The 24,404-nt window shown below is 33.5% G+C and overlaps 1 protein-coding gene and 1 long non-coding RNA gene across 5 annotated transcripts in view; one reads left to right on the top strand and one right to left on the bottom strand.

The window, feature by feature from the left end:
• Positions 1–340: 340 nt before the first annotated feature.
• The window catches only part of LOC143232281 (glypican-5-like), a 108,298-nt gene continuing 84,234 nt past the window's right edge, over positions 341–24,404 (bottom strand). For 3 of the 4 annotated variants that reach the window (XM_076467477.1, XM_076467480.1, XM_076467479.1), the window contains 3 exons: positions 9,116–9,239; positions 7,768–8,005; positions 341–6,029 (listed from right to left, as the gene is read on the bottom strand). In XM_076467477.1, the coding sequence (XP_076323592.1) occupies positions 5,866–6,029; positions 7,768–8,005; positions 9,116–9,239 (526 nt within the window). In that variant the 3' untranslated portion in view covers positions 341–5,865. The remainder of the gene's footprint in view (positions 6,030–7,767; positions 8,006–9,115; positions 9,240–24,404) is intronic. The other variant, XM_076467478.1, reaches the window with a different exon arrangement.
• Positions 12,608–23,231, top strand: LOC143232280 (uncharacterized). The gene is made up of 3 exons (XR_013017474.1): positions 12,608–12,651; positions 17,613–17,759; positions 22,863–23,231. It is a non-coding gene; the product is annotated as an uncharacterized LOC143232280 (long non-coding RNA).

Below are 24,404 nucleotides of genomic sequence, written 5' to 3'. Positions count from 1 at the left end.
TGATATGTAACACGCCCTAAACACCTGACCCTCTCTCCAAGAGTCAGAATATTATACTGTCGCCAAAACATGATTCACAAGATAAATTTAAATGCATTTTATGACTAAAACAACCATTTTCATACCCCCCCGCTAGTACAGCGATAAGTTTACAGATTTACAACGCTAAAATCAGGGGTTTGATTCCCCTCGGTGGGCTCAGCAGATAACCCGATGTGGCTTTGCTATAAGAAAAATACACACACACGCATTTTCATAGCGTATTAAGATTAGTTTTAATAACAATTAAATTTGTGTAATGTTTACCCAGACTATGACAATTAATAGAATTACTCAAACGTTTGCTGCCAAAACAGTTTATTTAATTTCTAATAATGATACGAAAACCGATACAGGATAGGTTAGCTTACTTACAATAATAATATTGAAAACATATACAATTAACTTGTTGCTTATTTTTGCTTTCTCATAATTGTAAGACAACTACAAAAAGGGGGCCAGTAATTAAGACTGAAGAACCTTACTGCATCATATAAAAATAAAAACAAAATCAGTTTATTTTCTCTCAACCCACAACTCTGTCGCCTCGAGTCCACATGAAAACAGAAGCTGTAACATATTTTACATATTTCCATACCTTTACAGCTCACAAACTAACATATAGCACTTGATGCTCATCTTCGTTCCTAATCACTTATTCGTAGTCATTAAACAACAGGTATTTTGTTACTCTAGGCCACAGATTTCGGACAAGGACGAAAAACATCGAAAAAGGAAATCGGACTAGCACTTTTGTGAACGAGTAGTTTCCAGCGGCTGTGGCGCGAATGAAACTTGTTTTATCGATACACACATGTTACTTTCTTCCATGTGCAACCACTTTCTTATGTACATGTTTACTGATTTGTATACCCTAAGTTTTTCTAACTTAATAACACACACACACATACATACAAGATAAAGAAATCACAGTTATAAGTTACAATTCTCTAGTAAAGTTTTTAATCGCGCCGTAAGTAAAAAAAAAACAAAAAAACATGGAATGACAAAACTAGTAAAGTTTTGTTCTAATGAAGAATACAAAACAAACACCCTAAGGAAAACCAATATACTTTAAACAGGTAATTAAATTAATTTGAGATTAAGAAAGCTTAAAAAGTGTGTAAGGTTGTATTCAAATGTTTTTATTTTCAAATCGAAAGACAACTCTATCTCTGCATATCACAAATTCTCAAGACAATTTAGAAGTTACATCTTGCCGTCGCGTAGTCCCTTCTAACTTCATTCAACGCAGACAGTAGATTTACGCCTTGTTATAATAGTCAAAGGCAATGTTGCAGAAGATTAATTAACTTTAAGTCTCCTCCATGTGGTTAATAAGACACTATTCTACAGTTCAGACAAGTTTGTTAACTTCTATTACACTAGATAAGGCACGACAACATGAATCAATGCATAGATTCTCTACTCTCTTGCCAACTAATCACAAACGCCAAGTTGAACAGTCATCAAGCGTAAACGCTCGACAATATAACCAAATGAAACATATGCCAGTAAATAACATCAGACCTAATGTTAATTCACGAACAATGAAAGACCGTGTAAACGAGTGGTTAAAACTCTGAAATTGCTAGTTTTTGTGGCAATAAAAATTAAATACCTTTGCAGCAAATTTGTTTAGCGAAATATATCATACGAAAACAAAAATGCATAAAAAATTTAAAGAACTAAATTACGAATTTATATCAACAACTACGGCATAAATACCATCTCAGTTCTCGACACTATTATGTCAGCTTTCTTCTATATATATATACATAGCAAATCTATTTATCAACTAAGTTATATAACAATCACGTGAGAAGGGATACGTGAACCACATGTTTTTCTAAGACACCCCTATCATTTTTTGTATAATACATTTTCCAGGTATTTATGATGACTGTCAGTAATTATTTCGTTATTAATTCATCTGGATTATATAATAAGCAATGTTGTAATAAATCACCTAAAGCTAGCTGAACAAAGTTAGAACATCTCTTTTACACACTTATTTTAAAATTACATTACCATATAACCTGCTTTACTCGCTTTCTCTGGTTTTGCCGTAAGATAGACTTAAAGAAATCTATCGGAAGTGTTGTCAAATTACATCCTTCATCACGTAATAAAGGATGACAAAAAATCAATACATCTTTTGACTAATTCTCTTTTATCGAATTTTGCGTAAAAGAAAGATTACAAAAGATGTATAATACAATAATATTTTGCCTTTTGTTTTGTTGTATACCATTAACACGTGTATTCGTTTTATCTTTTGCAATTACCTGTAACATTACAGATCTTTCCCAATTCTCTTACATAAAAGATATTATGGGACATAATTAACCTTCTATTCACACTATAGCATCCATTTAACAAACTGTTTTTGTTTCTTAACACATATTCAACTGTTTCAAATCTGTAGTTGGATGTTTTTAGTTACAGGTAAGTCTAAATAAACCACTGAAATATTTTTATTAGTTCCTCAAACGAACAATGTTACCGCTAGTTAATCTATCTCGTTTATAATTTACCAAAATTTATTTCACAAAAACAAATTGGTGTTTTTGTGTGTGTGTAATATAGATCTATACAAGTAAGAAATTCAAAGAAAATGTTTTTTAATCCACCATATTTTCACAATGCATAAAATAGGATTCAAGATTAGGAAGTTAGTAATTGTCTTACTTCACCTAATATACATGACAGCACATAGAAAGTTAATTTGTTTTTTCCTATCAGTTCATGAATGAACTTATCATTTCTCCTTTACACTATTACAAACAATATGATTTGTTTCATTATTTTATCATACAATATCTGTACAAAGATTATCACTCAACTCAACACCTACCTTATGGTCATGTTAAACAGACACTAAATTGTAGTGTACTGTACTTAAAACTAATTCTTTTCATCTAACCATCAGTCACTGTAAAGTTCTATTAAGTCTGCCTTAGTATTTACAGATTAAAGTACGTATTTTTTTTAAGGTTCCTTATATTAATTTACAAAAAAATTATTATGAAAACGTTGTTGTTGTTTTTTTACAATAGCATGGATGTTAGAAATCTTATAACAAACTACTGCTTCCTTTTATAAATACCAAGGAATATATAATAAATCTTGCTTTATTTCAAAGATCTTTGGGTTACAATAGTAACATCCCCTGTTATTTAATGTATGTTAACATTTCTGGAATAAAATCCAATTCAACTGTACTGAATTTGTGAATTTTATTTTGAAATTCTATTTTATTTTAATTATTTTAAGGTTCTTCGATGACATTCTATTTGATACCATAAATCTTAGGACTTATGCATCTATTTATTATTTCATTGTATTTATCTTAAATATTTTATTATAATGTCCTATTTCACTTCAGGGATCATAAAGCTCTTACAATAACATTCCACTTCTTTCCATGGATCTTAAATTCTAATAATAACATCGTTTCATCCTGTTGATTGTGGGATTTATATTATAGCATTATCATTCATTCCATACTTTTTGTAATATCTTTTAAGATCATACAGCTAATAAGATTCCTGTGGTAACACCATATTACATTCATCAGATCTTGGTATTCCTAATATTATCTTTCATTCCATGGATTTAAGGATGTTTGCATAAATTTCTTACTTTTGTGGTTTCTGTAAAAACATTCAGTTTATCACAAATAGAAAACAAAAACAACAGTATTTGTGATTTATTTGACCCACTTAACCCTTGTATTAAGTTGTGTGAACATTTAACACAGGCTTAGAGTCCCAACTGTTTATGTTTAAATATATAAAATAATAAAACCTTAGGAGTAAAACACAACTCAGACTTATGAAACAAAATTTAACATATTTAGCCTAGTTTTATATTAACCAAACATTTCTAAACATACATGATTCATCATTTGTTCTCGTATCCAATATTTTGTTCCTAACTAAAATAAATACTGTCTTTCAGTCACCTCCAGGACTGAATTTCTCATCATTACTTTTCAATAACTCAAACTGAAAATCTACTTATGTAATACTTGTTTTGAATCGTCTGACCACATCATACAAGATCTAAACAATTCTCACAAGCATTGAAGACCGTCTCCAGCCAGAAAAGCTATACGTCTTTAACCAGAGCATGGTTAAATCTTTTTATGTTTGAAAGATAAATTATTGTACTTTTTAATCCTATGTTCAATTCAAGAAATTTCTTCTCCAAAGATTGAAATTAGGATTTAGGTTACTAGTCCTGATTAAAGAGTTTCATAAAACAAAAAGTCAATATGCCAATTAATAATTGTATTTCCTAAATATCTCATTTATTTCAGAAGTTTAAAAGGATTCTTCTCCAATGAGACTACATATCCCAAAAATATGAGTGAACTACACTAGCAGTAGAAAATAATATTTATATAAGACAGCGTTTACCCTCAGTCTGCTTTAGGTATTACTTCAAAGAAAACTGATGTTGGGGAGAACTTTGTTACCAAAACTTCTTGCCCTAACAGTTTTCTTTAATCCCTAATCAGTCAATTAGAGCAGGTTTGAATGTTTGTATAAAAATACATGTCCTTATCATTACTTCTAAACATTGGACCTGCCCTATAGGTGGAAATTCGCCATTTGGAATAGTTTTTTTAATTTGTTAGGACAGGAGTCTACTCAGTCATCATAAAAACCAAGAGTTATATATATGATTTGTTTTTTCTTCCTGTGGTTTCATCCCTTTAAATTACCATGAACTTTGCAATGTTACTGATAGAAAAACAATTTTGCTTTATTTTCAACAACTTATGTTTCATAAAATTACTATGAATATGGATACAACTATTGTACTTTAACAACTGATATATCAGCATAAGTCATCCTAAAATGCTGATGAGTTACTGCTTCAATAGTTTTTTAACATGTATTTTACAAGTAGCATCTGATGATATCATTTTACAGTGGTGGAACTTATAGACTACATTTCTCTTTAACAATTGACATTTCAATAAAACAATTTAAACATTGAGAAGCTGCATATAAAATATGATTTTCCTTTATCAGTAGCTGTTGTATGTCTTAAGTAAACTGTTTATATAAGTCAAATATATAACAGGAGATTTATTAGCTTTGAGGCCTAATTAGTATAAAAGTACCAAATATCCAAGATAGGCATTTGCCAATGCCCACACTCTGGAAACATTACACAAATTAATCTCATTAAATAAAGCAATATTAATAAAGATCTTACGCTAGCCTGAATTCTACTGGCAGGGATGACTCCACGGCTAAATAAGAAATGACACGAATGTCACAATGATCGTTCTAACTTTTTATCACTTGACTCAAGTTATTTTATCTTATACTTCCCAAACACAACAGTTATTGACCTTCCCACACAATCATAAATATCAAGTATGTATCATCATAAGAACACAAGTATTGGTTGTAATCTGCTCAATATTTTGCAATACTTGCATCATGAACAGTTAAAAGTTATAGACATACAAACAGAAAATGGCACTTGAAATGTTAAAAAATATAGACAGAAGTTAATAAAAAACAAATCAGCTGTAGTTCTCTGTAAAGAAATCAAACTTAAGGGAAAAACTGGATTTTTTTATGAATCTGTTTTTTGTTACTTTTTCTTTTAAGGAAAGTTTCATTTTCATGTAACAACTCACAAAAACATTATTTCTGGCAAGGCAAGACACATTTCGTTTGCATTAAGTCATTCAAAATAAAAGTACAGTCCTGCAAGACTCGATCACACTTAATAAAATGTATAACACTGCCTCAGCCTTTCTTTACTTCCAAATGGCACATATTTTGGTGACCTTTGTCCTCAAAGAGGAGACAGAAATTGTAGTGTAACCAAGACTACCAAACTACAGAAAACAGCAGAAATATTACAGCTAGCTCTTCCAGAAGCACTGCCTTCATCTTTTGTCTTGGGAACTTCTATGGTACCTTTATTAGGGAAGTGAAGATCTGGTTCTTTATCAGTAGCTAGAAGAAAATAAATATTATTAATTCTTTGATTAAACTAAGTAAAACACAAAATGACACTTATATTTGACCTATTCATGAACTATTAAATAATAAATTAAACTTTATAACTTACATAATCATAATTTTGTACATAATAGTAAAAATATTTTACAAAAATTATTTCAGATGCAGAAAACATTAAACAGTATATCTTAATAAATGTATAAAACAGTATATCTTAATAAATGTATTAAACAGTATATCTTAATAAATGTATTAAACAGTATATCTTAATAAATGTATATTGACACCCACACACAGACTAAATGTTACGCAACATGTTGGTTAATATATATAACTAGCAAGCAGATAAAAAGTGCTTAGCTGTGGTTACACACAAGCGATAACAAGCTCAAGACCACATGAATGTTTAATGTCTCTTATAGCATACAACAGTTTTTATAAGATTAGAAAAGCTTATATAGTCAATATTTGGTAACAGATGGCGCCAGTAACATGCTTTTACAACTCCTACGAAAAATTAAGTTTTCCCATTTATTGTACGTCATGTTCTTATAAGACTACTTAAATAATACTGTAGCGTTTATTAACCTAATATAATTTGTATACAATTACTATTACATAATACACCTGATCTAATTCTTAAAGAGGTGCTGGAGGGCGTGTTTGCCTGTTATGTTGAAATGATGTTTTATCGAAATCAATACTACAACTAGAAAAGAAACATTCAATGTCTTTATGACAGTGAGTGTTCCGTATTGTGTTTTAATAAATGATAGTTTGATATTTCCAGTACCTCCACATTATATTTTCCAAAAGTAACTAATTTTCCTGTAGATTACCAAGGAATATTGATAAGAATTATCAAAAACACACAATATCGACTAAAATATACAAGTAACTCTATGCACACAAAAGCTAATAACAACAATATTTGAGTTATCTTTCAAGTTGGGCAAAGCATATTACAACATGGTGGCGCCACCCTTCGGGGGAACTCGTGTGATGAAGCCATTCACCTAAATGAATAAAGTATGGTGTCGGAACAATAATGCCCATATAGATACAATCATTTTGTTAAATATATTTTACAAAACTACCTGTACGTCAATTTGCTCCTGAATCCATGGCGTTCTGGGTATAGGACCTCTAAGTTACTACCACTGATTACTACTGCTTCTATATTTTACATTGAAACCGCACCACATCACCCAATTTTCTGGTCACTTCTCTACACTGTTCTTTATAAGATTAATATATATATATACATACACATATACTAAATACAGCGGTAATATAAGGATAGACGTCTAGATAGTTCACTTGTCACAAAATAAAATTTTAATAATGAGAAGAAAAACAATATTTTAAAATATTAAGCAAAAGTCACCATTCTAAAGTTAATTGGATCACAATCTAATCGTCCAGTAAAACTAAATTAATGAATGTCGCCAGCAGATAAAAACTATTTGCTTCCATACAACTAGACTTCTGCAATAATACGAACATGTAGGTAAAACCACATAACGGGTTTATATTTTTTTAACTCTCACAACGCAACTATCATCTCAGCAACAAATTTATAGCATTAGGATTTAGTGTTAACAAAAACGGCATTGGATGCGAAAAAAGATTAGTAAGGAAGCAAAACAGGATGACGAGAATGCATAAGCTCCGAAATCCAGGCGACAGAAAAGGACGGCCAGTTCTTCCGTGTACGTGAAACCAAACATACCCCCAGTGTCTTCTCCCGTAGAAGAGGGAGTTGTGATTTCGGGGCTGTCATCACCGCTGCCTGACCCATAATCTAACGTACCCCGTATGTCGCCACTTCCCGAACCATTCATCTCATAATAGTCATAGTAGTCTTCGTCATCGACGACGGTGTTATAATAGAAGCCGCTGCCACTACCGGGTTCCTGGATGAACAAGGAGTCCGATTCTGGGACAGAATCCACCTTACTGTCCAGTAACTGAAGAAAAAATATATACGTTAACTTCTCCTTTATACGTTCTTGAACTCAACCATTCTATGGTTACTCTGAACAACGTATGGTCATAAGCAAGTTCGAAAAAAGAAATTATTAGCTAAATAATAAGATAAATATTGATCACGTGACTCGCCATATGAAGCACATGGACTGTTTATAACTGAAAGATCGGATGTTGGTCTACAATTCAAAATATGTACTTTATTCACGATGTAACGCATTACTACTCTTTACCACTTCTCATATTCAAATAAACAATCACCCTTACCTCTCTCACATTCATATCAACTTAACAAATAGTCACTTTTTACCACTCTCATATTCACATCAACTTAACAAATAGTCACTCTTACCTCTCTCACATTCATATCAACTTAACAAAATAGTCACTCTTACCTCTCTCACATTCATATCAACTTAATAAATAGTCACTTTTTACCACTTCTCATATTCACATCAACTTAACAACTAGTCACTCTTAGTCACTTTACCACTTACATTCACGTCAACTTAAAATAGTCACTCTTTACCTCTCTCACATTCACGTCAACTTAAAAAATAGTCACTCTTTCCTCTCTCACATTCACGTCAACTTAAAAAATAATCACTCTTTCCCACTTACATTCACATCAACTAAACAAAATAGTCACTCTTTACCACTTACCACGTTCACATCAACTTAACAAATAGTCACTCTTTACCACTTATCACGTTCACATCAACTTAACAAATAGTCATTCTTTACGACTTCTCACATTCATATCAACTTAACAAAATAGTCACTCTTTACCACTTCTCACATTCACGTAAACTTAACAAATAGTCACTCGTTACCGCTTCTCATATTCACATCAACTTAACAACTAGTCACTCTTACCTCTCTCACATTCACATCAACTTCACAAATAGTCATTCTTTACCACTTCTCACATTCATATCAACTTAACAAAATAGTCACTCTTTACCACTTCTCCCATTCACGTCAACTTAACAAATAGTCACTCTTACCTCTCTCACATTCACGTCAACTTAACAAATAGTCACTCTTACCTCTCTCACATTCACGTCAACTTAACAAATAGTCACTCTTACCTCTCTCATGTGCACCAGCTTGTCAACTAGAGTGGTGACCACTGCTTCTCCTGTTCCAGCTGGAGTAATTTCTGGATTGTACTTCTGTGCTGCAACACCAATTCCAGCTATTGTTTTCTTATACCTGAAAATAATGTGTAAAAAATGAATTAATATAACTGCACTATTGATTGAACACATGCTGCACATAATAAACACAGCAGGCAAGTTTTATATCTTAAGATATAAAAACTAGATGAATGAAGTTTAAAACGTTGCTCAATAAAAAAATCATCAAATAAAAATGTTTACGATAATACACATTCCTTCTTTCAAATTGTTCCTGAAGTACTGCTTTTTTATATCTTAGAATAAACTGAAATATTTTGCTTCTTTTCACTCTAATAATATTTAGTCTGTTAACATAACAAATATTTATGGTAGATGGAGCCACTGTATGCTAAACTATGTTTAAGTGGCACGTGTCTTACAAAACAGCTTAAATGTAAAATAAGTCATTTTGAATGTTGTAGTGGTACGTTATGAATTATTCAAACCTGTTTAACTATTATTATCAATTTTTATTCCTTGCCTTGATGTGCAACTTTTAATTTTAGATTTTCGAATAATAAGTGATTTAATGTAATATTTTTATCCTTGTTGTAAAATGTATCAAATTTTTTTAATATGGGTCCAGTTGATGTATCATTATAATAGAACATTTTTTTTACATTATTATTCTTTTAATGTACTTTCGGTGGTCATGTATCATGTCCAGAAACAGATACCTTTAAAAATCTGTTAACAAGATGTGGAATATATTATCCTTCATAAGAAAACATGACTGACAATGAATAAACAAGCATGCGCTAAAATAGCACAAGAACTACCACAGGTGTTGCAAAGTTTGGAGCGCGTTTGTTTTCTCTATACTTACAGTAGTATACACATACAAGAAGATAGAAATTAATCATGTCGACGACAAACACCCCGTCTAAAGGAATTTCACGAAATAACCTTCACGAAGACGAACATTTCAGACTAAGATAAATCTAGTTTAATCACGCTCATAGTGAATCTTTTAAGGTAAGTTCACATGATCAAACAAAGAGTTTGTGTGTGTGTTTTTCTTATAGCAAAGCCACATCGGGCTATCTGCTCAACCCACCGAGGGGAATCGAACCCCTGATTTCAGCGTTGTAAATCCGGAGACATACCGCTGTACTAGCGGGGGTCCAAACAAAGAGAAAAAAAAAAACCTTCTCACTCCTTTTGTGAACAATTTATATAAGTTTGTTAACTGTTCAACAATAAAATATGTCGTATTAAACAGAATTTTCATAAACTTTCAAAAATTAATGTAAGCAATGACCAGGAGAACTAAGACCTTACTTATTTTTAGTTTTATGTAAAGCTGTACAGGAAGTTGGTCACCTGCGGTTGACGTCTCTAATTTTGAACCAACAGGCTAAAGAAAAGGCAGCTAATTAACAGTACCCATCGCCATTCTATGAAATACTATTGTCTGGTCAAATAGAGTAGTTTCACCATTACTCTATACCGCACTCACAACCCCAGTGTGTAGAGCCCGTTTATGCGACAATGGGACGCGAATCAAGGTACATCAGTTTCAGGCTAATAACTGGACCACGACCAACCTTATGTGCTCGTATAGCTCAATAAGAATTATTTATACCTCATGTTATATTAAACAATTTATCAATCTACAAAATCTTCAATGTATGGATTACCAGACCTCTATTGCCAACTAACTCACAGCAACATTAGTCTGCGGAGCTTTAGCCTGATGACCTACAGGGCCTTTAATTAATAAGTGATTACAAAGTTTTAGTCTATCGACCAACATAATCTAGTCTGATGACCGACCTACAGGGCCTTGAATTAGTAAGTGATTCCAAAGTTTTAGTCTGTTGTTTGTTTGTTATTTGTTGTTGTTTTTTTTAATTTCGCGCAAAGCTACACGAGGGCTATCTGCGCTGGCCGTCCCTAATTTAGCACTGTAAGACTAGTCATCACCAACCACCGCTAACTCTTGGTTTACTCCTTTGCCAATGAGTAATGGGATTGACCGTCACATTATAACGCCCCCAGGGCTGAAAGGGCGAGCATGTTTGGTGCAAAGGGGATTCGAACCTGCGACCCTCAGATTACGAGTTGAACACCTTAACCCACTTGACCAGACTGGGCCTTTAGTCTGTTGATCAACAGAACCTAGTTTCTTGAGCGGCAGAGCATTTCTCATCGCGCCTAACATGCTCGCCCTTTCAGCCGTGGGGGCGTTATGATGTTACGGTCAATCCCACTATTCGTTGGTAAAAGAGTAGGCCAACAGTTGGCGGTGGGTGGTGATGACTAGCTGTCTTCCCTCTAGTCTTACACTGCTAAATTAGGGACGGCTAGCACAGATAGCCCTCGAGTAGCTTTGTGCGAAATTAAAAAATAAAAACAACAAACAAGCCGAGCATTTAATGCACTTAAACCTAGAAAGCCTTTTCTCTGTTGACCAACAAAATTTCTATTAGCCTTCTAATCTAAAAAGGCTACGGATTTACAACGCTAAAATTAGTGGCTCGATTCCCCTCGGTGAACTCAGCAGATAGCCCAATGCGGCTTCGTTGTGAGAAAACACACACACACTCTGATCTGTTTGTTTTTGAATTTCGCACAAAGCCACTCGAGGGCTATCTGTGCTAGCCGTCCTTAATTTAGTAATGTAAGACTAGAGGGAAGGCAGCTTGTCAACACCACCCACCGTCAACTCTTGGGCTACTCTTTTATCAACGAATAGTGGGATTGACCGTCACATTATAACGTCTCCATAGCTGAAAAGGCGAGCATGTTTGGTGCGACCGGGATTCGAACCCGCGACCCACAGATTATGAGTCAAACGTTTTAACCCAGCTGGCCATGCCGCGTCACACTTTGATCTAAACAAAAACAATCTTGTGTATATCTTTAGGTCTGTTTATCTGCAATCGTTTCACAAAATCGCGAGTATAAAACAATTAAAACTTTAATAAAATAGTTTTAGTTATCTTTCCACAGAAAACTAAAAAAAAATATCCTACTCTCTCTCATTATTAGTGTTTAATTGCATCATATTAACAAATAGACTCACATTGGCCGTAAAGCCATGAACATTATTTTATCGCAAGCATGTTTTTCATAACGTTTACGTAAGAATAGTAACCCTTCTTCTGAACGATTTCGTGAACATATTACCTTATCGAATTAACTACTGATTAGATAACATTACGACAATAATACTTCGTACTCACAACTCTTTGTTACCATAGCAACAATTAATTATATTTAATTTTATCAACAAAAACAAGTTTACGCCTTTGGTATATTTAGTGTCTCAATATTTATTTCAAATTTGATTCGTTACCAACCCTAGATCTGTGTATGCGTGTGTGACAGGTTTCCATGGTAACCTCACACACGTATATATACACACACAAGCACAGTTATCCAGAAAGCAGAATACCCCAATCTTTAAGTAAGGTTATGCGATGAGACAAGTTCATTTATTTGTGAGTATACACTTTGTTTGTGCATACACTATTTGTTTGTTAGTTTCTGAATTTCGTATAAAGATACACCAAGGTTATCTCGGCGTTGCTATCCGTCATTTTCAATTGATAAGCTCTTGGGCTAATCTTGTCGAATCGAATTATAGTGCGTCCACAACTCCAAACTGCAGAGCACATTTCTGCAGTAACGGATAGCGAAACTTAAATCCCTAGTCTGGGTACACTATATGTTTGGTGGAAATTATGTTCGTTGAACAAAAAACCCATCAAACAAAACAAAAAAAAACGATTATAATCTTCAGATTTGAAAAAAACAACGAAAAACATGTTTGGCTAAACCATTTCCTTCCCCTTCTGTAAGGGTTCTGAATATATTTACTGGAGTCTCCCAGTGGCACAGTGGTGTGTCCTCAGACTTACAACGCTAGAAAGCGGGTTTCAATACCTATGGTGGCAGAGTACTGATAGGCAAGTGTGTGGCTTTGTGTTTAACTTCAAACACAAACAAACTTATTGGCACTTCTCTCAAAACTGCTAAGTAAAATCGAAACATATTTCACAATGAAATTTGATAATCTAATAATTAATAAGGTTTGACTAGGCCACAGAGATAAACGAATAATCTACGTTAATTTTAACAGTAATTTTTATCGATTTTGAAAATAACCGTAACTTCATACTGAAAATACCACACGATGTTTTGATTTTTAGTTATTCTCGAAATCAGACTACTGTTAAAGGCAGGTTTCACGAACTTAGACCAACCTACAGTTAACGCAGTTTTCGAAAACCTAGTCCAAGCTACTGTAAATGCAATTAGGCCATGCTAATGCTAAACAATTTTCACGAAGCCTAGGTGTTTAAGCCAACCTATATTATCGCAATTTTCACAAGCCTACGTCAAGGTACTCTAAACGCAAATTTCATGATTCTGTATTTAGTTAAACAGCTTTCATGTACTTAGACGAAACTCGGAATAATCTACTATGAACACAGTTTTCCCGAATCAACACCAAGCCACTACTAATGCACCTTTCACGAGCTTAGACCGTACGGTTATATTTGTATAATTATTACCTCTGTTTTACAAGCTAACTTACGAAGTACACTTATCAGACAACTTTTAAGCGTCACCAACACAATTGTTCAGAAATTGAAGCAGTGTAAATACTATATAGTTATTGATAAGGCATGACTCTGAGGTTAGTTATAATGCCACGAAAGTCAAATTATATATTAAATATATATGTATATGAACTGATTCTGGCTCCTTCTTGATATACGATTTCTCTTTCCTACATAGGCTATCTTCTTGTCTTCAAAAATTATTTAAGGAATAGTACATATTTCTAAAGACAAATGTGCCCTGAGGACGATCGTGTTCCAGTTCTCACACCCCTGTGTATATTAATCACACTAAGGACAACAAAGAACACTTCTATGACTCAATTAAAAACAGTGTGCAAACTATACCAGGCCTCGCACCTCATCTGGGGACACATGTGGGACCTTGGCACGGCCGTTGCTCTGTCTGAGCACGTGCGTCGTCTACTTTCTCTAAAAAGTTCACTGCTAAATTTCCCTTTTCCCTAGGGCACTTTGGAACATCGAAGACACGAGTAAACGTGTCTGCACACCATCGACCACGCACGTTTTATTTATCGGCTTCTGTGTACGTGTAAAGTAAGTTACTTGTTGTTGAGTTACGTGGGCTTTTATTAATCCAAATGAGAAATTATTGGACGGATAACTTCAAAGAGCTTATCTAGTCATAGGAATAACACGCATAAGAGAGGGTACATACCCATAAATATAGAGCAATAAAACTACCCCGAGAGTTTTCAATATTTCTGCCTATTACTCGTTTTATTTTGTATTGTGTTAGATGCTGGCGCCAGATTTCTTGTATTTCCAATTGTTTTATTAAAGTATTTTGACCTAAATTCGTATTAAGTCAAGTTTTAAGCAAAGCCGTACGTACTTGTGTTTTACCAGATTTGATCCCTTATCTTACTAGTGTGTAACTGTTTCACCAGAAACCTTTCAGATTCCAATTCTCATTCAGTCATGTTTCTCAAGTTCTCTAACTCATATTCTTACACAGTTGTGGTGTTTACTATGGTTTTTACAACTCGCAACCCCATATACTCATTTTTGCTAAGGTCCTCTTAACTTATTTCCCCATAGAGTCGCATTTACTATGGTTTTTCAACTCATTTCCCTATATAGTCATTTTTGCTACGGTTTTCCAACTCATATCCCCATATAGTTACGTTTTACTAAAGTTTATCCAGCTCGTATCTCAATACAGTCAAGTCATGCTTACTAAAGCTTTTCAACTCATATCTCTGAATAATCATATTTTTTTATCAAACATTTTCGAATTGAAATTGTTATCAATGTGTTTTGCAATGTTATAATGCAATCTTTATTCAACTTGTGTTTATTAAACGTCTTTCAACTCATCTGTCTACACTTCATCAATATCCCGACAGAAACCGTTACTGGACTTTCCTTCGTAGAGTTCTCCCAGTTAACTACCTAGTGTGTTAATTTTTACTAGCTTCTTCGGTTCAGAATTCACTGAAGTGTGTTAATTAGTCTACTGGCCCAAGAATTGAAATGTACTTCAAAGAGCTATTCCGAATCAAATCCTTATAGAATTGTTTTTCACAAAGCCTCAGTATTTGTTTCATTGTACTTTATTTAGCAAGAACTTTTAACTCAAATTTCAGTAGCGTTTTTCACGAACTCACCGACTTTCCTACAACGTATACAGAGCAGAGTGTTATAACAACCTGAAAGACACCTTATGCGTGCATGGAAGTATAACAAATGGGAGGGCCAAAGATCCTGAGATTCAGGCATTTCAGTCCCTAATTTTGAACTGCTGGTCAGAAGGATGGCAGCCAGTCAGCAAACATCCATTTTTTAAATCGAATAACATGATTCACCGCCACTTTTATGCAACTGAAAATGCAGAGAACATTAAAAAGCATCATGACTCGAACCTGGAACCTTTTACCACTAGACCATACCCGAACTGCGATCTGGATATTTTAGAGGATGAGTTATAAGTCTTATTTGAAAACACACGTTAGTACAATAGCGCTAACATTTCCACAGATATCAAATAAGAATCATCATTGCATCCTCCACGACATATTTTAACAGCATGATGCGCCTCCTAATTTCACACCAACATTTCCGCTACTCATGCAAGCTTTCACGAGACCTATTATTCATTACTTTAGCAGCATTTCTATACAAATGGTTGCATGCAAATCAAAGACAGTGGTGCCCATACAACAGTACACACTTATGTTTGCAGTGGGGTATTGTGGTCAGTGTTGGAATTAAGATTGTGTGGGCCTAGGTGCTAATAATTTTGTGGGTCCTACATCCCATCTAATTTTACATAGAATAAAATTATCTAAAATTATCAATGGGCCCTGGGGCTGAGTTCCCTCTAACTCCTACCTAATTACGCCAATGCTTGTGGTTCATCATCACCACTCATTTTCTACTGCCTTATGATTATCCAATATTATTTTATTTTCATATGTAGATGTTCTGATTATTTCTTCTATTATATCAAACACGAATAAAGTATTAAAAATAGGTTAGTAAACATAATATATGCGTTGAGTACCAAAAACATTAGGTAATCGAATACAGCAATGTGTTACAATAACAAAAGGCTCTCCTTGCTACAAAAAAACAACAAAACATTTTAATAAAAAAACAGGGCATGTATTACCATCTTCATGCTGCCACCTGTATAATACTACTGGTATTAATAAATTACTTTATTTTCTTTTTTACCCCGCCTAACTGTTATAACTACCTACAATTTTGTTCCGCCACATAAGCGAGTGATGGAAAATTATCCGCGAAATTTCTGAAATGGCCGTTAAAGTTGGTAAATGTCTAGCTATACGCAACTTAATTTTCCTTTCTCACGCTAGAGTTCTGAGTTGAGCAAATAAAAGAACGATTTTTATTGTTAAAATCCCATAAAAAATTGACTAGTCTGAGAAAAAAAAATCTGTATAATTTTGTGCAGAAGTAAGTAAGCCTCTAACAGAAGCAAAGATTTATCGTATTTCAGTACCACATCAATTTGCTTGTACGGGATAATATAGGACATGTGTCGTTGTGCGAGTTAGCAAGTTGAAGGATAGAAGAAGACTTGATGGCTAAGAAATATTTTTATCTGATACAAAAAAGTAAATATTTTTTCATTTACATTTAAAGAATTGCCTTCTGTATTTTCTCCCTTTTTTATGGTTATTTTTCAAACATGACCATAACTGCTTTGTTTGTTGTTAAGTGTAAAGCCACACAGTGGCTGTTACCTTCGACTCTCCAACATGGATATATAACAGAAGGTGAAATATAGTAAAGTAATTTGTTTATTTTAACGTAGATTTACAACAAAAGAGGTTACCTGCACTCTCTCCACCACGGGAATCGAACCCTGGATTTTAGCATTATAAGTCCACCAAACATAATGTTGATCCATTGGTGGATTAAGTTTTCACACTGAAAGTTTCACAACAACTTAAATTTTACCGAAATATAACTATCCAATTCTAGTCCATTAAGCAGGCTTATAACAGATTTAAAGAACCATTAAATGAAACCACACGAATACTATAAGTGCTAAACAGCTCATTCCTTTCAGATTACGTGACTGCTCTCAATATACATTCTTTATAATAACCAATGATAACTTTTATGTCTTAGTTTGAAGCCAATAAATTAATAGTGAGCGAGTGACTCGCATACATAACTGCTGGTATATTAACACCAAAAACAGCCTACTGCATACTTGACGTGATCTTACTCAAGATTATGTGATATTTATTAACCTAACCACTGGTTTTATATTAGTAACATGTACTCATTCAGTTTTGTCGTAATAAAACAGAAAACTATAAAACTGTAAATTCCGAAAGTTCGAACAACTTACGAAGAAAAACCAGGAACACTGTTTTCATCCGTGCAACTTTAAAAGCCAGAGGACATTAAATCTATATACCGGATATAACAACCAGTAAGGATGGAAATTTCACGAAAAAAAACAACAACAAACAACTGAAAATGTAAGTATTGTAAGCAGTAAGTTGTGCTATATTTGATCAATAATACAGGTCGCATTGTTCTGTTTTTACAGATAAACCCACAAGCACAAGGCACATTACACCAGCTTAATAATATGACTGGAGCAAATTGAACATTTGTACCATCTATACGTGTGCAAAATGAAACGGACAACTGAGAACAAAGTCTCTATCACAACAACGAGCTTTACCAACTAGTTTACCTAAATAAGATTTATGCTCTTTCTTCTATTCAGTTTCAATAATTAGAAGTATTGACTCCTTGTTGTCTCTTTGTTAATATGATGCAAATAACGAATGATTCAGTCTTCTTGAGATTCAATTCGGAATTTTGTTCCATCGACAGAAAGAAACATAAAATGAAGCCTTCAAATCGTCAATTAAGTAATGACGTTGTTTTCATATTTCTTGATTTATATAGTAATCATCTGGAATACGTATCACAGATGTAGTACTTCGTATCTTATTTTTAGTACTTGGTTCTAGCTTTATATAGTAATCATCTGGAATACACATCACAGATGTGGTGCCTCGTATCTTATTTTTAGTACTTGGGTTTAGATTTATACAGTAATCACCTGGAATACGTATAACAGATGTAGTACTTCGTATCTTATTTTACATCACTTAGTATTTGGTTTTAGATTTATATGGTAATCACCTAGAATACGTATAACAGATGTGGCACCTCGTATCTTACCGCTAAGCCACCATAGGTCATAGATAGTAGAATATAAATCTATCGTTTAACAGAACTGTGACGTCACTTGTTTGTTTCCATATCTGGTCATTATTTTTTCTTTCTTTTTTTATTATTGTTATTCATGAATGACTTTCAAAATTATCAATGTAAACCATGAATATTTTTCTGTACAGGTCCGGTGAAGTAATCATAGATTAAACCTAACGTCTACCACTCTGCATGGGAAATGCTCAAAATTAGTGTGGGACATTTCGTTACAGACAGATTGTGACATGTACTTTTTATCACGAAAACCATTTTATTCCAACATTCAGTTTACAGTCAGAGCATTATGAAATGTTTCGTTTCATGCATTCTTTGTGATTAGTGAATTTTCTTACTAGATTCACCAACACCCAATTCATTTATCGGAACGCACTATCTTGTCCCTAAAAATGTTCTCATAAGTGTTAAAAGTTCTCAGTTTTGACAAATTTTATCCCACATAAAAGTCAAAATCTCTAAGTTTGATGATAAGGTTTCCCTAATTTTGGGATGGCCTCCAATTGACTGTACAATCAACGATCTGTTATTATTTTTTATTATATTTTTATTATATCAATTTTATATTTTGAAACTACATGTCACAAAATCAGCATTCGTAACAACAACTGTCATGTCACAAGAATGATGTAACAACAACACGCCCGTCAAAAGTTGTCCTAGTAACAATATTGCAGTAACAAAATGTCCACTAAGTAACTAAATGTTCGTAAATCAATGTTCGAATTCTGTCAGAAAAATACCCAAATACCTTATTTTAATCATCACTTAAACTCGAAAGAGGCTTTGAATTTATAAACATTCTTAACATCCATTAGATTCACAGAAATACGAAAAGAAACAAAATTAATTAATCACCTATTAAAACCAGTTGATCTGGATGTTTATGAAGTGAATAAGGCTAGTCAACAGAATAAATTCGGTAATTGAAGCCTAACCAGTAGAGAAGCAAAAAATTAGTCCGTACACGAGTAAAGTGGAAATCTGATCAGATGCAAACCATTCGATTTGTGTTGTTTTTCGAAGTTCTAAAAGCAACTTGTCTGATTTCACTTGATAAGAGGCAAAATATTGTACATAAAGTGTTCGATGAGACATATAATGTCTGATTGCCCTAAGACACTTCAGTACCTCGTCCCCCAAAACGAATTAGAAGAAATGTCAGCATGAAAATATCATGATCTAAGTTTCTGTCTAATTCTAGCGATCGAGAGATAAGACTTTTCATGAATTTAACCACCACGTATAGACTCAAAAAATACAAATTCTATATGGTTGAATCACGTACTAAAATTAACTCAATTACGATTTTATTACATCTGTTACTTATGATGAGTTCAGCATAAAAAATTAACGTTTTAAATAAAAGCTAGTTTCCTGTGAAGTGCTATTTAATTTTTTGCCTGCTTAAAAATGAAAATAATAAATTAGTCTGAAGTGCTTTACAAAATACTCTTTATTTAACAAGATATCTTAAAAACTAGCGACATCTAACTACCTCGAACCTATCTCAAAAAAGCATAGAGTATTCAATTCTAATACATACGTTAATTAGACATGATTGATTTCACTCATTGAAATTTATACAAACATATATAATCATTTCGTGGAAATTTTGTTGTTGTTGTGTTTAAATTCGCGCAAAGCTACACGAGGGCTATCGGTGCTAGCTTTTCCCAATTTAGTAATGTAAGACTAGAGGGAAGGCAGCTTGTCAACACCACCCACCGTCAACTCTTGGGCTACTCTTTTACCAACGAATAGTGGGATTGACCTTCACATTATAACGCCCCCACGGCGAGCATATTTGGTGCACCTGGGATTCGAGCCTGCGATCCTCAGATTAGGAGTCGAGTACCCTAACCATCTGATCATGCCAGGCTCACTTCGTGGAAAACTAAAACACTAATAATTTCGAAAATCACCTATATTTAAAACAAAGGTAAATAAAGACATTAATTAAAAAACAAGCGGAATCATTAGTTGTAGCTGTAAATGAAAATATTATAAAGGATGTGTGTACGACAGTGTCTACGGTGTATAAACACACCAAAATATTATTGACCTTACATATAGCACATAATACTGATAAAACAGGATAGTACGAAAGTTACTACAGAATTTACATTTTACGATTGGTATTAAAGAAATATTACGAAGACAATTGAAACCATTAGCATCAGACTAAGACACTACAAATAGAACGACTGTATAGTCAATTTCTTAGAGGCACGTATAAAAAGTGCGACGTCACGCTGACAGTATCTATTCTTGTGTACGCACCATGAATAATGTTGACGTATACTGAAATAAAACTTACAATGTCATGCTGATAGTGTCTACTAGTAAACAACGTTGACATTAATACTTTGACATTGCACCTATACAGAAATACAAACCACAACGTTACTGACAGTATCTACTCTCGTATAAACACAGGATATTGATATTGTTAATACTAGCAGAAACACCGCCCTACGATTGTCTTTTTTTTTTGCTAATAGTTATTTATCATACCATTAATAACTCACTGAAAAAAACAACTGAGTAAAAGTGAACATTTTCTCAAAATTACATCAACATGTAATCAAATCCTCACGTACAGTTGTAGTCAAAGTCGTGTTATTGTTGTCAGGAAAGTACTTTTAATTAAAACTATGTTCTATTATAAACAAATGGTTGTTCCACATACTATGGTTGTTTTTCCAGTTGTCTGAATCTTCAAAGTGAAACATTTTAGTGTCATTCATTAGACGGCGCTACATTGCAATTATTATTTCGGTCATATACATAGATACATATACACACGTTAAGTCCATTATAGTAAGATACTGAAATGAAAACTACAGTATCATGCTGACACTAGCTATTCGTATATAAATGCCGTAATGTCTTGTTGAGACTGTCCATACAGTCAAGGCATAAATAACAATACAGTCTTGGTTGCAGTGAATTCATATGTAAAAATCGCTGTTACATTTATTTTATTTAGAGCATTTTTTAAAGTTACATACGCTTGAAGATGAATCGCTATAAGCTGAAGATACTATCACTTGGAAAAAGGTTTAACAACAAAAAACTATTTTGATAATTAGCTCTATTGAAACCAGATCTGCTTAGTTTATTGTATTTTTTAGATAATAATAACCAGCTCGCTTGTTGAGCAAAAAATAATAAAAAAACAAATGCAGGACCAAAATTAAGAAGAAAAATAGGACAAAAAATATATTTCTGAAAGATAATTTTGATGGAAAAAGTTATTTTAGTAATTATCGGGTATTTTTTACAGTCGTAATTTTCAGTCATGAAACGTAAAGCTGTCAGTCACTGTGGGAAGTATTAATTGTCTGGTTTTAGACGCTAAAATTTAGCGAAAAAAATTATTTTATTCGAAAATACTGTACTTCATTATATACTAAGTTAGTATATAATGGTCTGTTTTTCAAAGTAGGCTATCGTAGTTACCCATTACACTGTCTCAAATAATGACTAGGCTATCGTAGTTACCCATTACACTGTCTCAAATAATGACATCACACTGGACTCTACTCCTCCTTTCTTCAAGTGGAATATGAGAGTCCTTATCACTTTCCAGTTCCAACCCACTGGGGTGGAGGACATAACAGTAGAGGCACACAGTGTAGTAAAATGTTAACATAAAAAAAATAGAATAAATTAGTTTGTACCATTACATAATTAACTATATGATTCCAGTACTTCACATTATGTCTAGCTATAAAGAGACACAAGATTAAAGTCGGTTGTTTTTATCAAGCTGTTTACACATCCTGTCGGTAAGATTCACATAGAAAACTAGCTAACCCTTCAAGTTACATGTAATTTTTAAACATTTTTTTTCTCTACAGGCCATGCACCAAGTCACTAGACTAAAGTGCTCATAGCCATTATGTCGCTGTGAATTGAGAGTTTGCTATTTACTATCCCCATAAATAATCAAAACCCATCAATAGACCAAGACCGGTAAACTGATTTGAATTTTTTCTTAAGAATATAAATGTTAAGAGCGTGTTTTTTTTGTCATAAAATAAAAATGCGCTATATTTTTAAAATGATTGAGGTTTTGTCTAACAGTTGAAATATCCTACTTTTATGTTTACATTTTCAAAGTTCTTATGACAGTGTAGTTGCATTTGGTGGTCATTGGTGCAACTCATTTTCTTGGTTTTTATTATAGTAGAAAAACACGTTAGGTACAGCTCTAAGGAGGAGCCAAAACATAACGTCACGTAAAGGGTAAGTTACGTACTACTAAGGGTAAGTTACGTACTACTAATACCACTTATGCTTGAAGTCGAGTATGACATGCTTCTCCTTTACAGCGATCTCCCGCTGACAGCAGTAAGTCTGCGGATTTACAACGTTAAAATGAAGAGTTCGATTCCTCTCGGTGAACACAGAAGAAAACCACACACCATTTACCGTGAGCGGAGGATGTTTTTTGAAATGGAATATGGATACAAGTAAATAACTTTTACATTAAGCTATATTAAAATAAATAACTGATTTTAGAGACATACTATGTTGTATCATTATCATTGTCAAGTAAACATGTTTCTAACTTACCAAAACAAAAGAACTGTAAACTATGCTACGTTAATATACCTCCTAACTTTGGATATTTTAAAGTTAGACGTACAAACCAGTGTTACACCACATGGTAACCAAAAAGATAAAAATGAATCATCCTACATTTCTAAAAAGACATATGTATGTATTTAAAACATAGGGGTTCATGTTATATACAGACCGTGAAAGATCAAACATATTAAACCATATAACATACAGACCGTGAAAGATCAAACATATTAAACCATATAACATACAGACTGTAAAAGATCAAACGTATTAAACCATATAACATACAGACTGTGAAAGACTAAAGGTTTAATACGTTACTGGTAGTCTACAAAACGTTACACAATAGATTCATGAAGGTTTGTTGTGAAAACTTAAGCAGTGGGGTGGCTATACACTATTAAATATCGGGGTCACGTGGCTCAGGTTGTGTAATGCCTCAAGATAAAGGTTACACCTAACACAGACACACAATGCCACAATAAAGACATGCCAAATAAAGTGTTGTGAAACCTTCAAGCGGGTGTTAGGGCTACCAGAGATAAACAATCAAACATCAGGAGTCACAGTGGCTCAGATGTACGATACCCTAAAGAAGGGATTAAAGATACCAGAACCTCATTAACTCAACCTCGTGGGATTTTTTTGACTTGTTAAGTAGGAGGCTTAAGCGACCACAAATACGCGCGCGTGCAAAGATTTGTGAAGTCTTTGTTGTTATTTATTTGAGATTTTGTTGTTTGGTTTTTAAAAGAATTTTTGAAGCAAAGCTACATAAGAAATATCTAATATTAACTTCACTAATTACGAACCGATAAACCTGAGGGAATATAGCTAATGAACAGCACCTGCCACCACTACTTGGACTACTTTTTTTCTAATCGAATACAGCGATTTGATCGTCACCCAAACAGTACATTCACGGTCCAAAAGCGTAAAGAGCGTATCTGTGGCAATAAGAAAGGAACCAAGAATTCTTGAAATCATAGTCCAGGTACGCCTCGTCCTTAATTTTATATAATAAATGGAAAATTTTAAAAAGACAAAAAAAAATAAGCATTGTCCAAAAAACAACAAACTATACATTTTTTTTGTGTCACTAGATTTTATTATCAGGATTACATATTCCATTATATTGCGTACATCTCCACGGCACAAGAAAACTGAAGCAAGTGACTTATCGTTTCTCCCTCTAAAAAGTACCTCGTTGGTAAATCACAGATCTATAACGCTAAAATCAGGGTTTCGATTCCTCTCGGTGGACTCAGCAAATAGCCCGATGTAGC

This window comes from Tachypleus tridentatus, chromosome 11 (assembly GCF_004210375.1).
Source record: "Tachypleus tridentatus isolate NWPU-2018 chromosome 11, ASM421037v1, whole genome shotgun sequence".
NCBI classification, from domain to species: Eukaryota; Metazoa; Arthropoda; class Merostomata; order Xiphosura; family Limulidae; genus Tachypleus; species Tachypleus tridentatus.
This window is presented reverse-complemented; position numbering and strand designations above follow the sequence as displayed.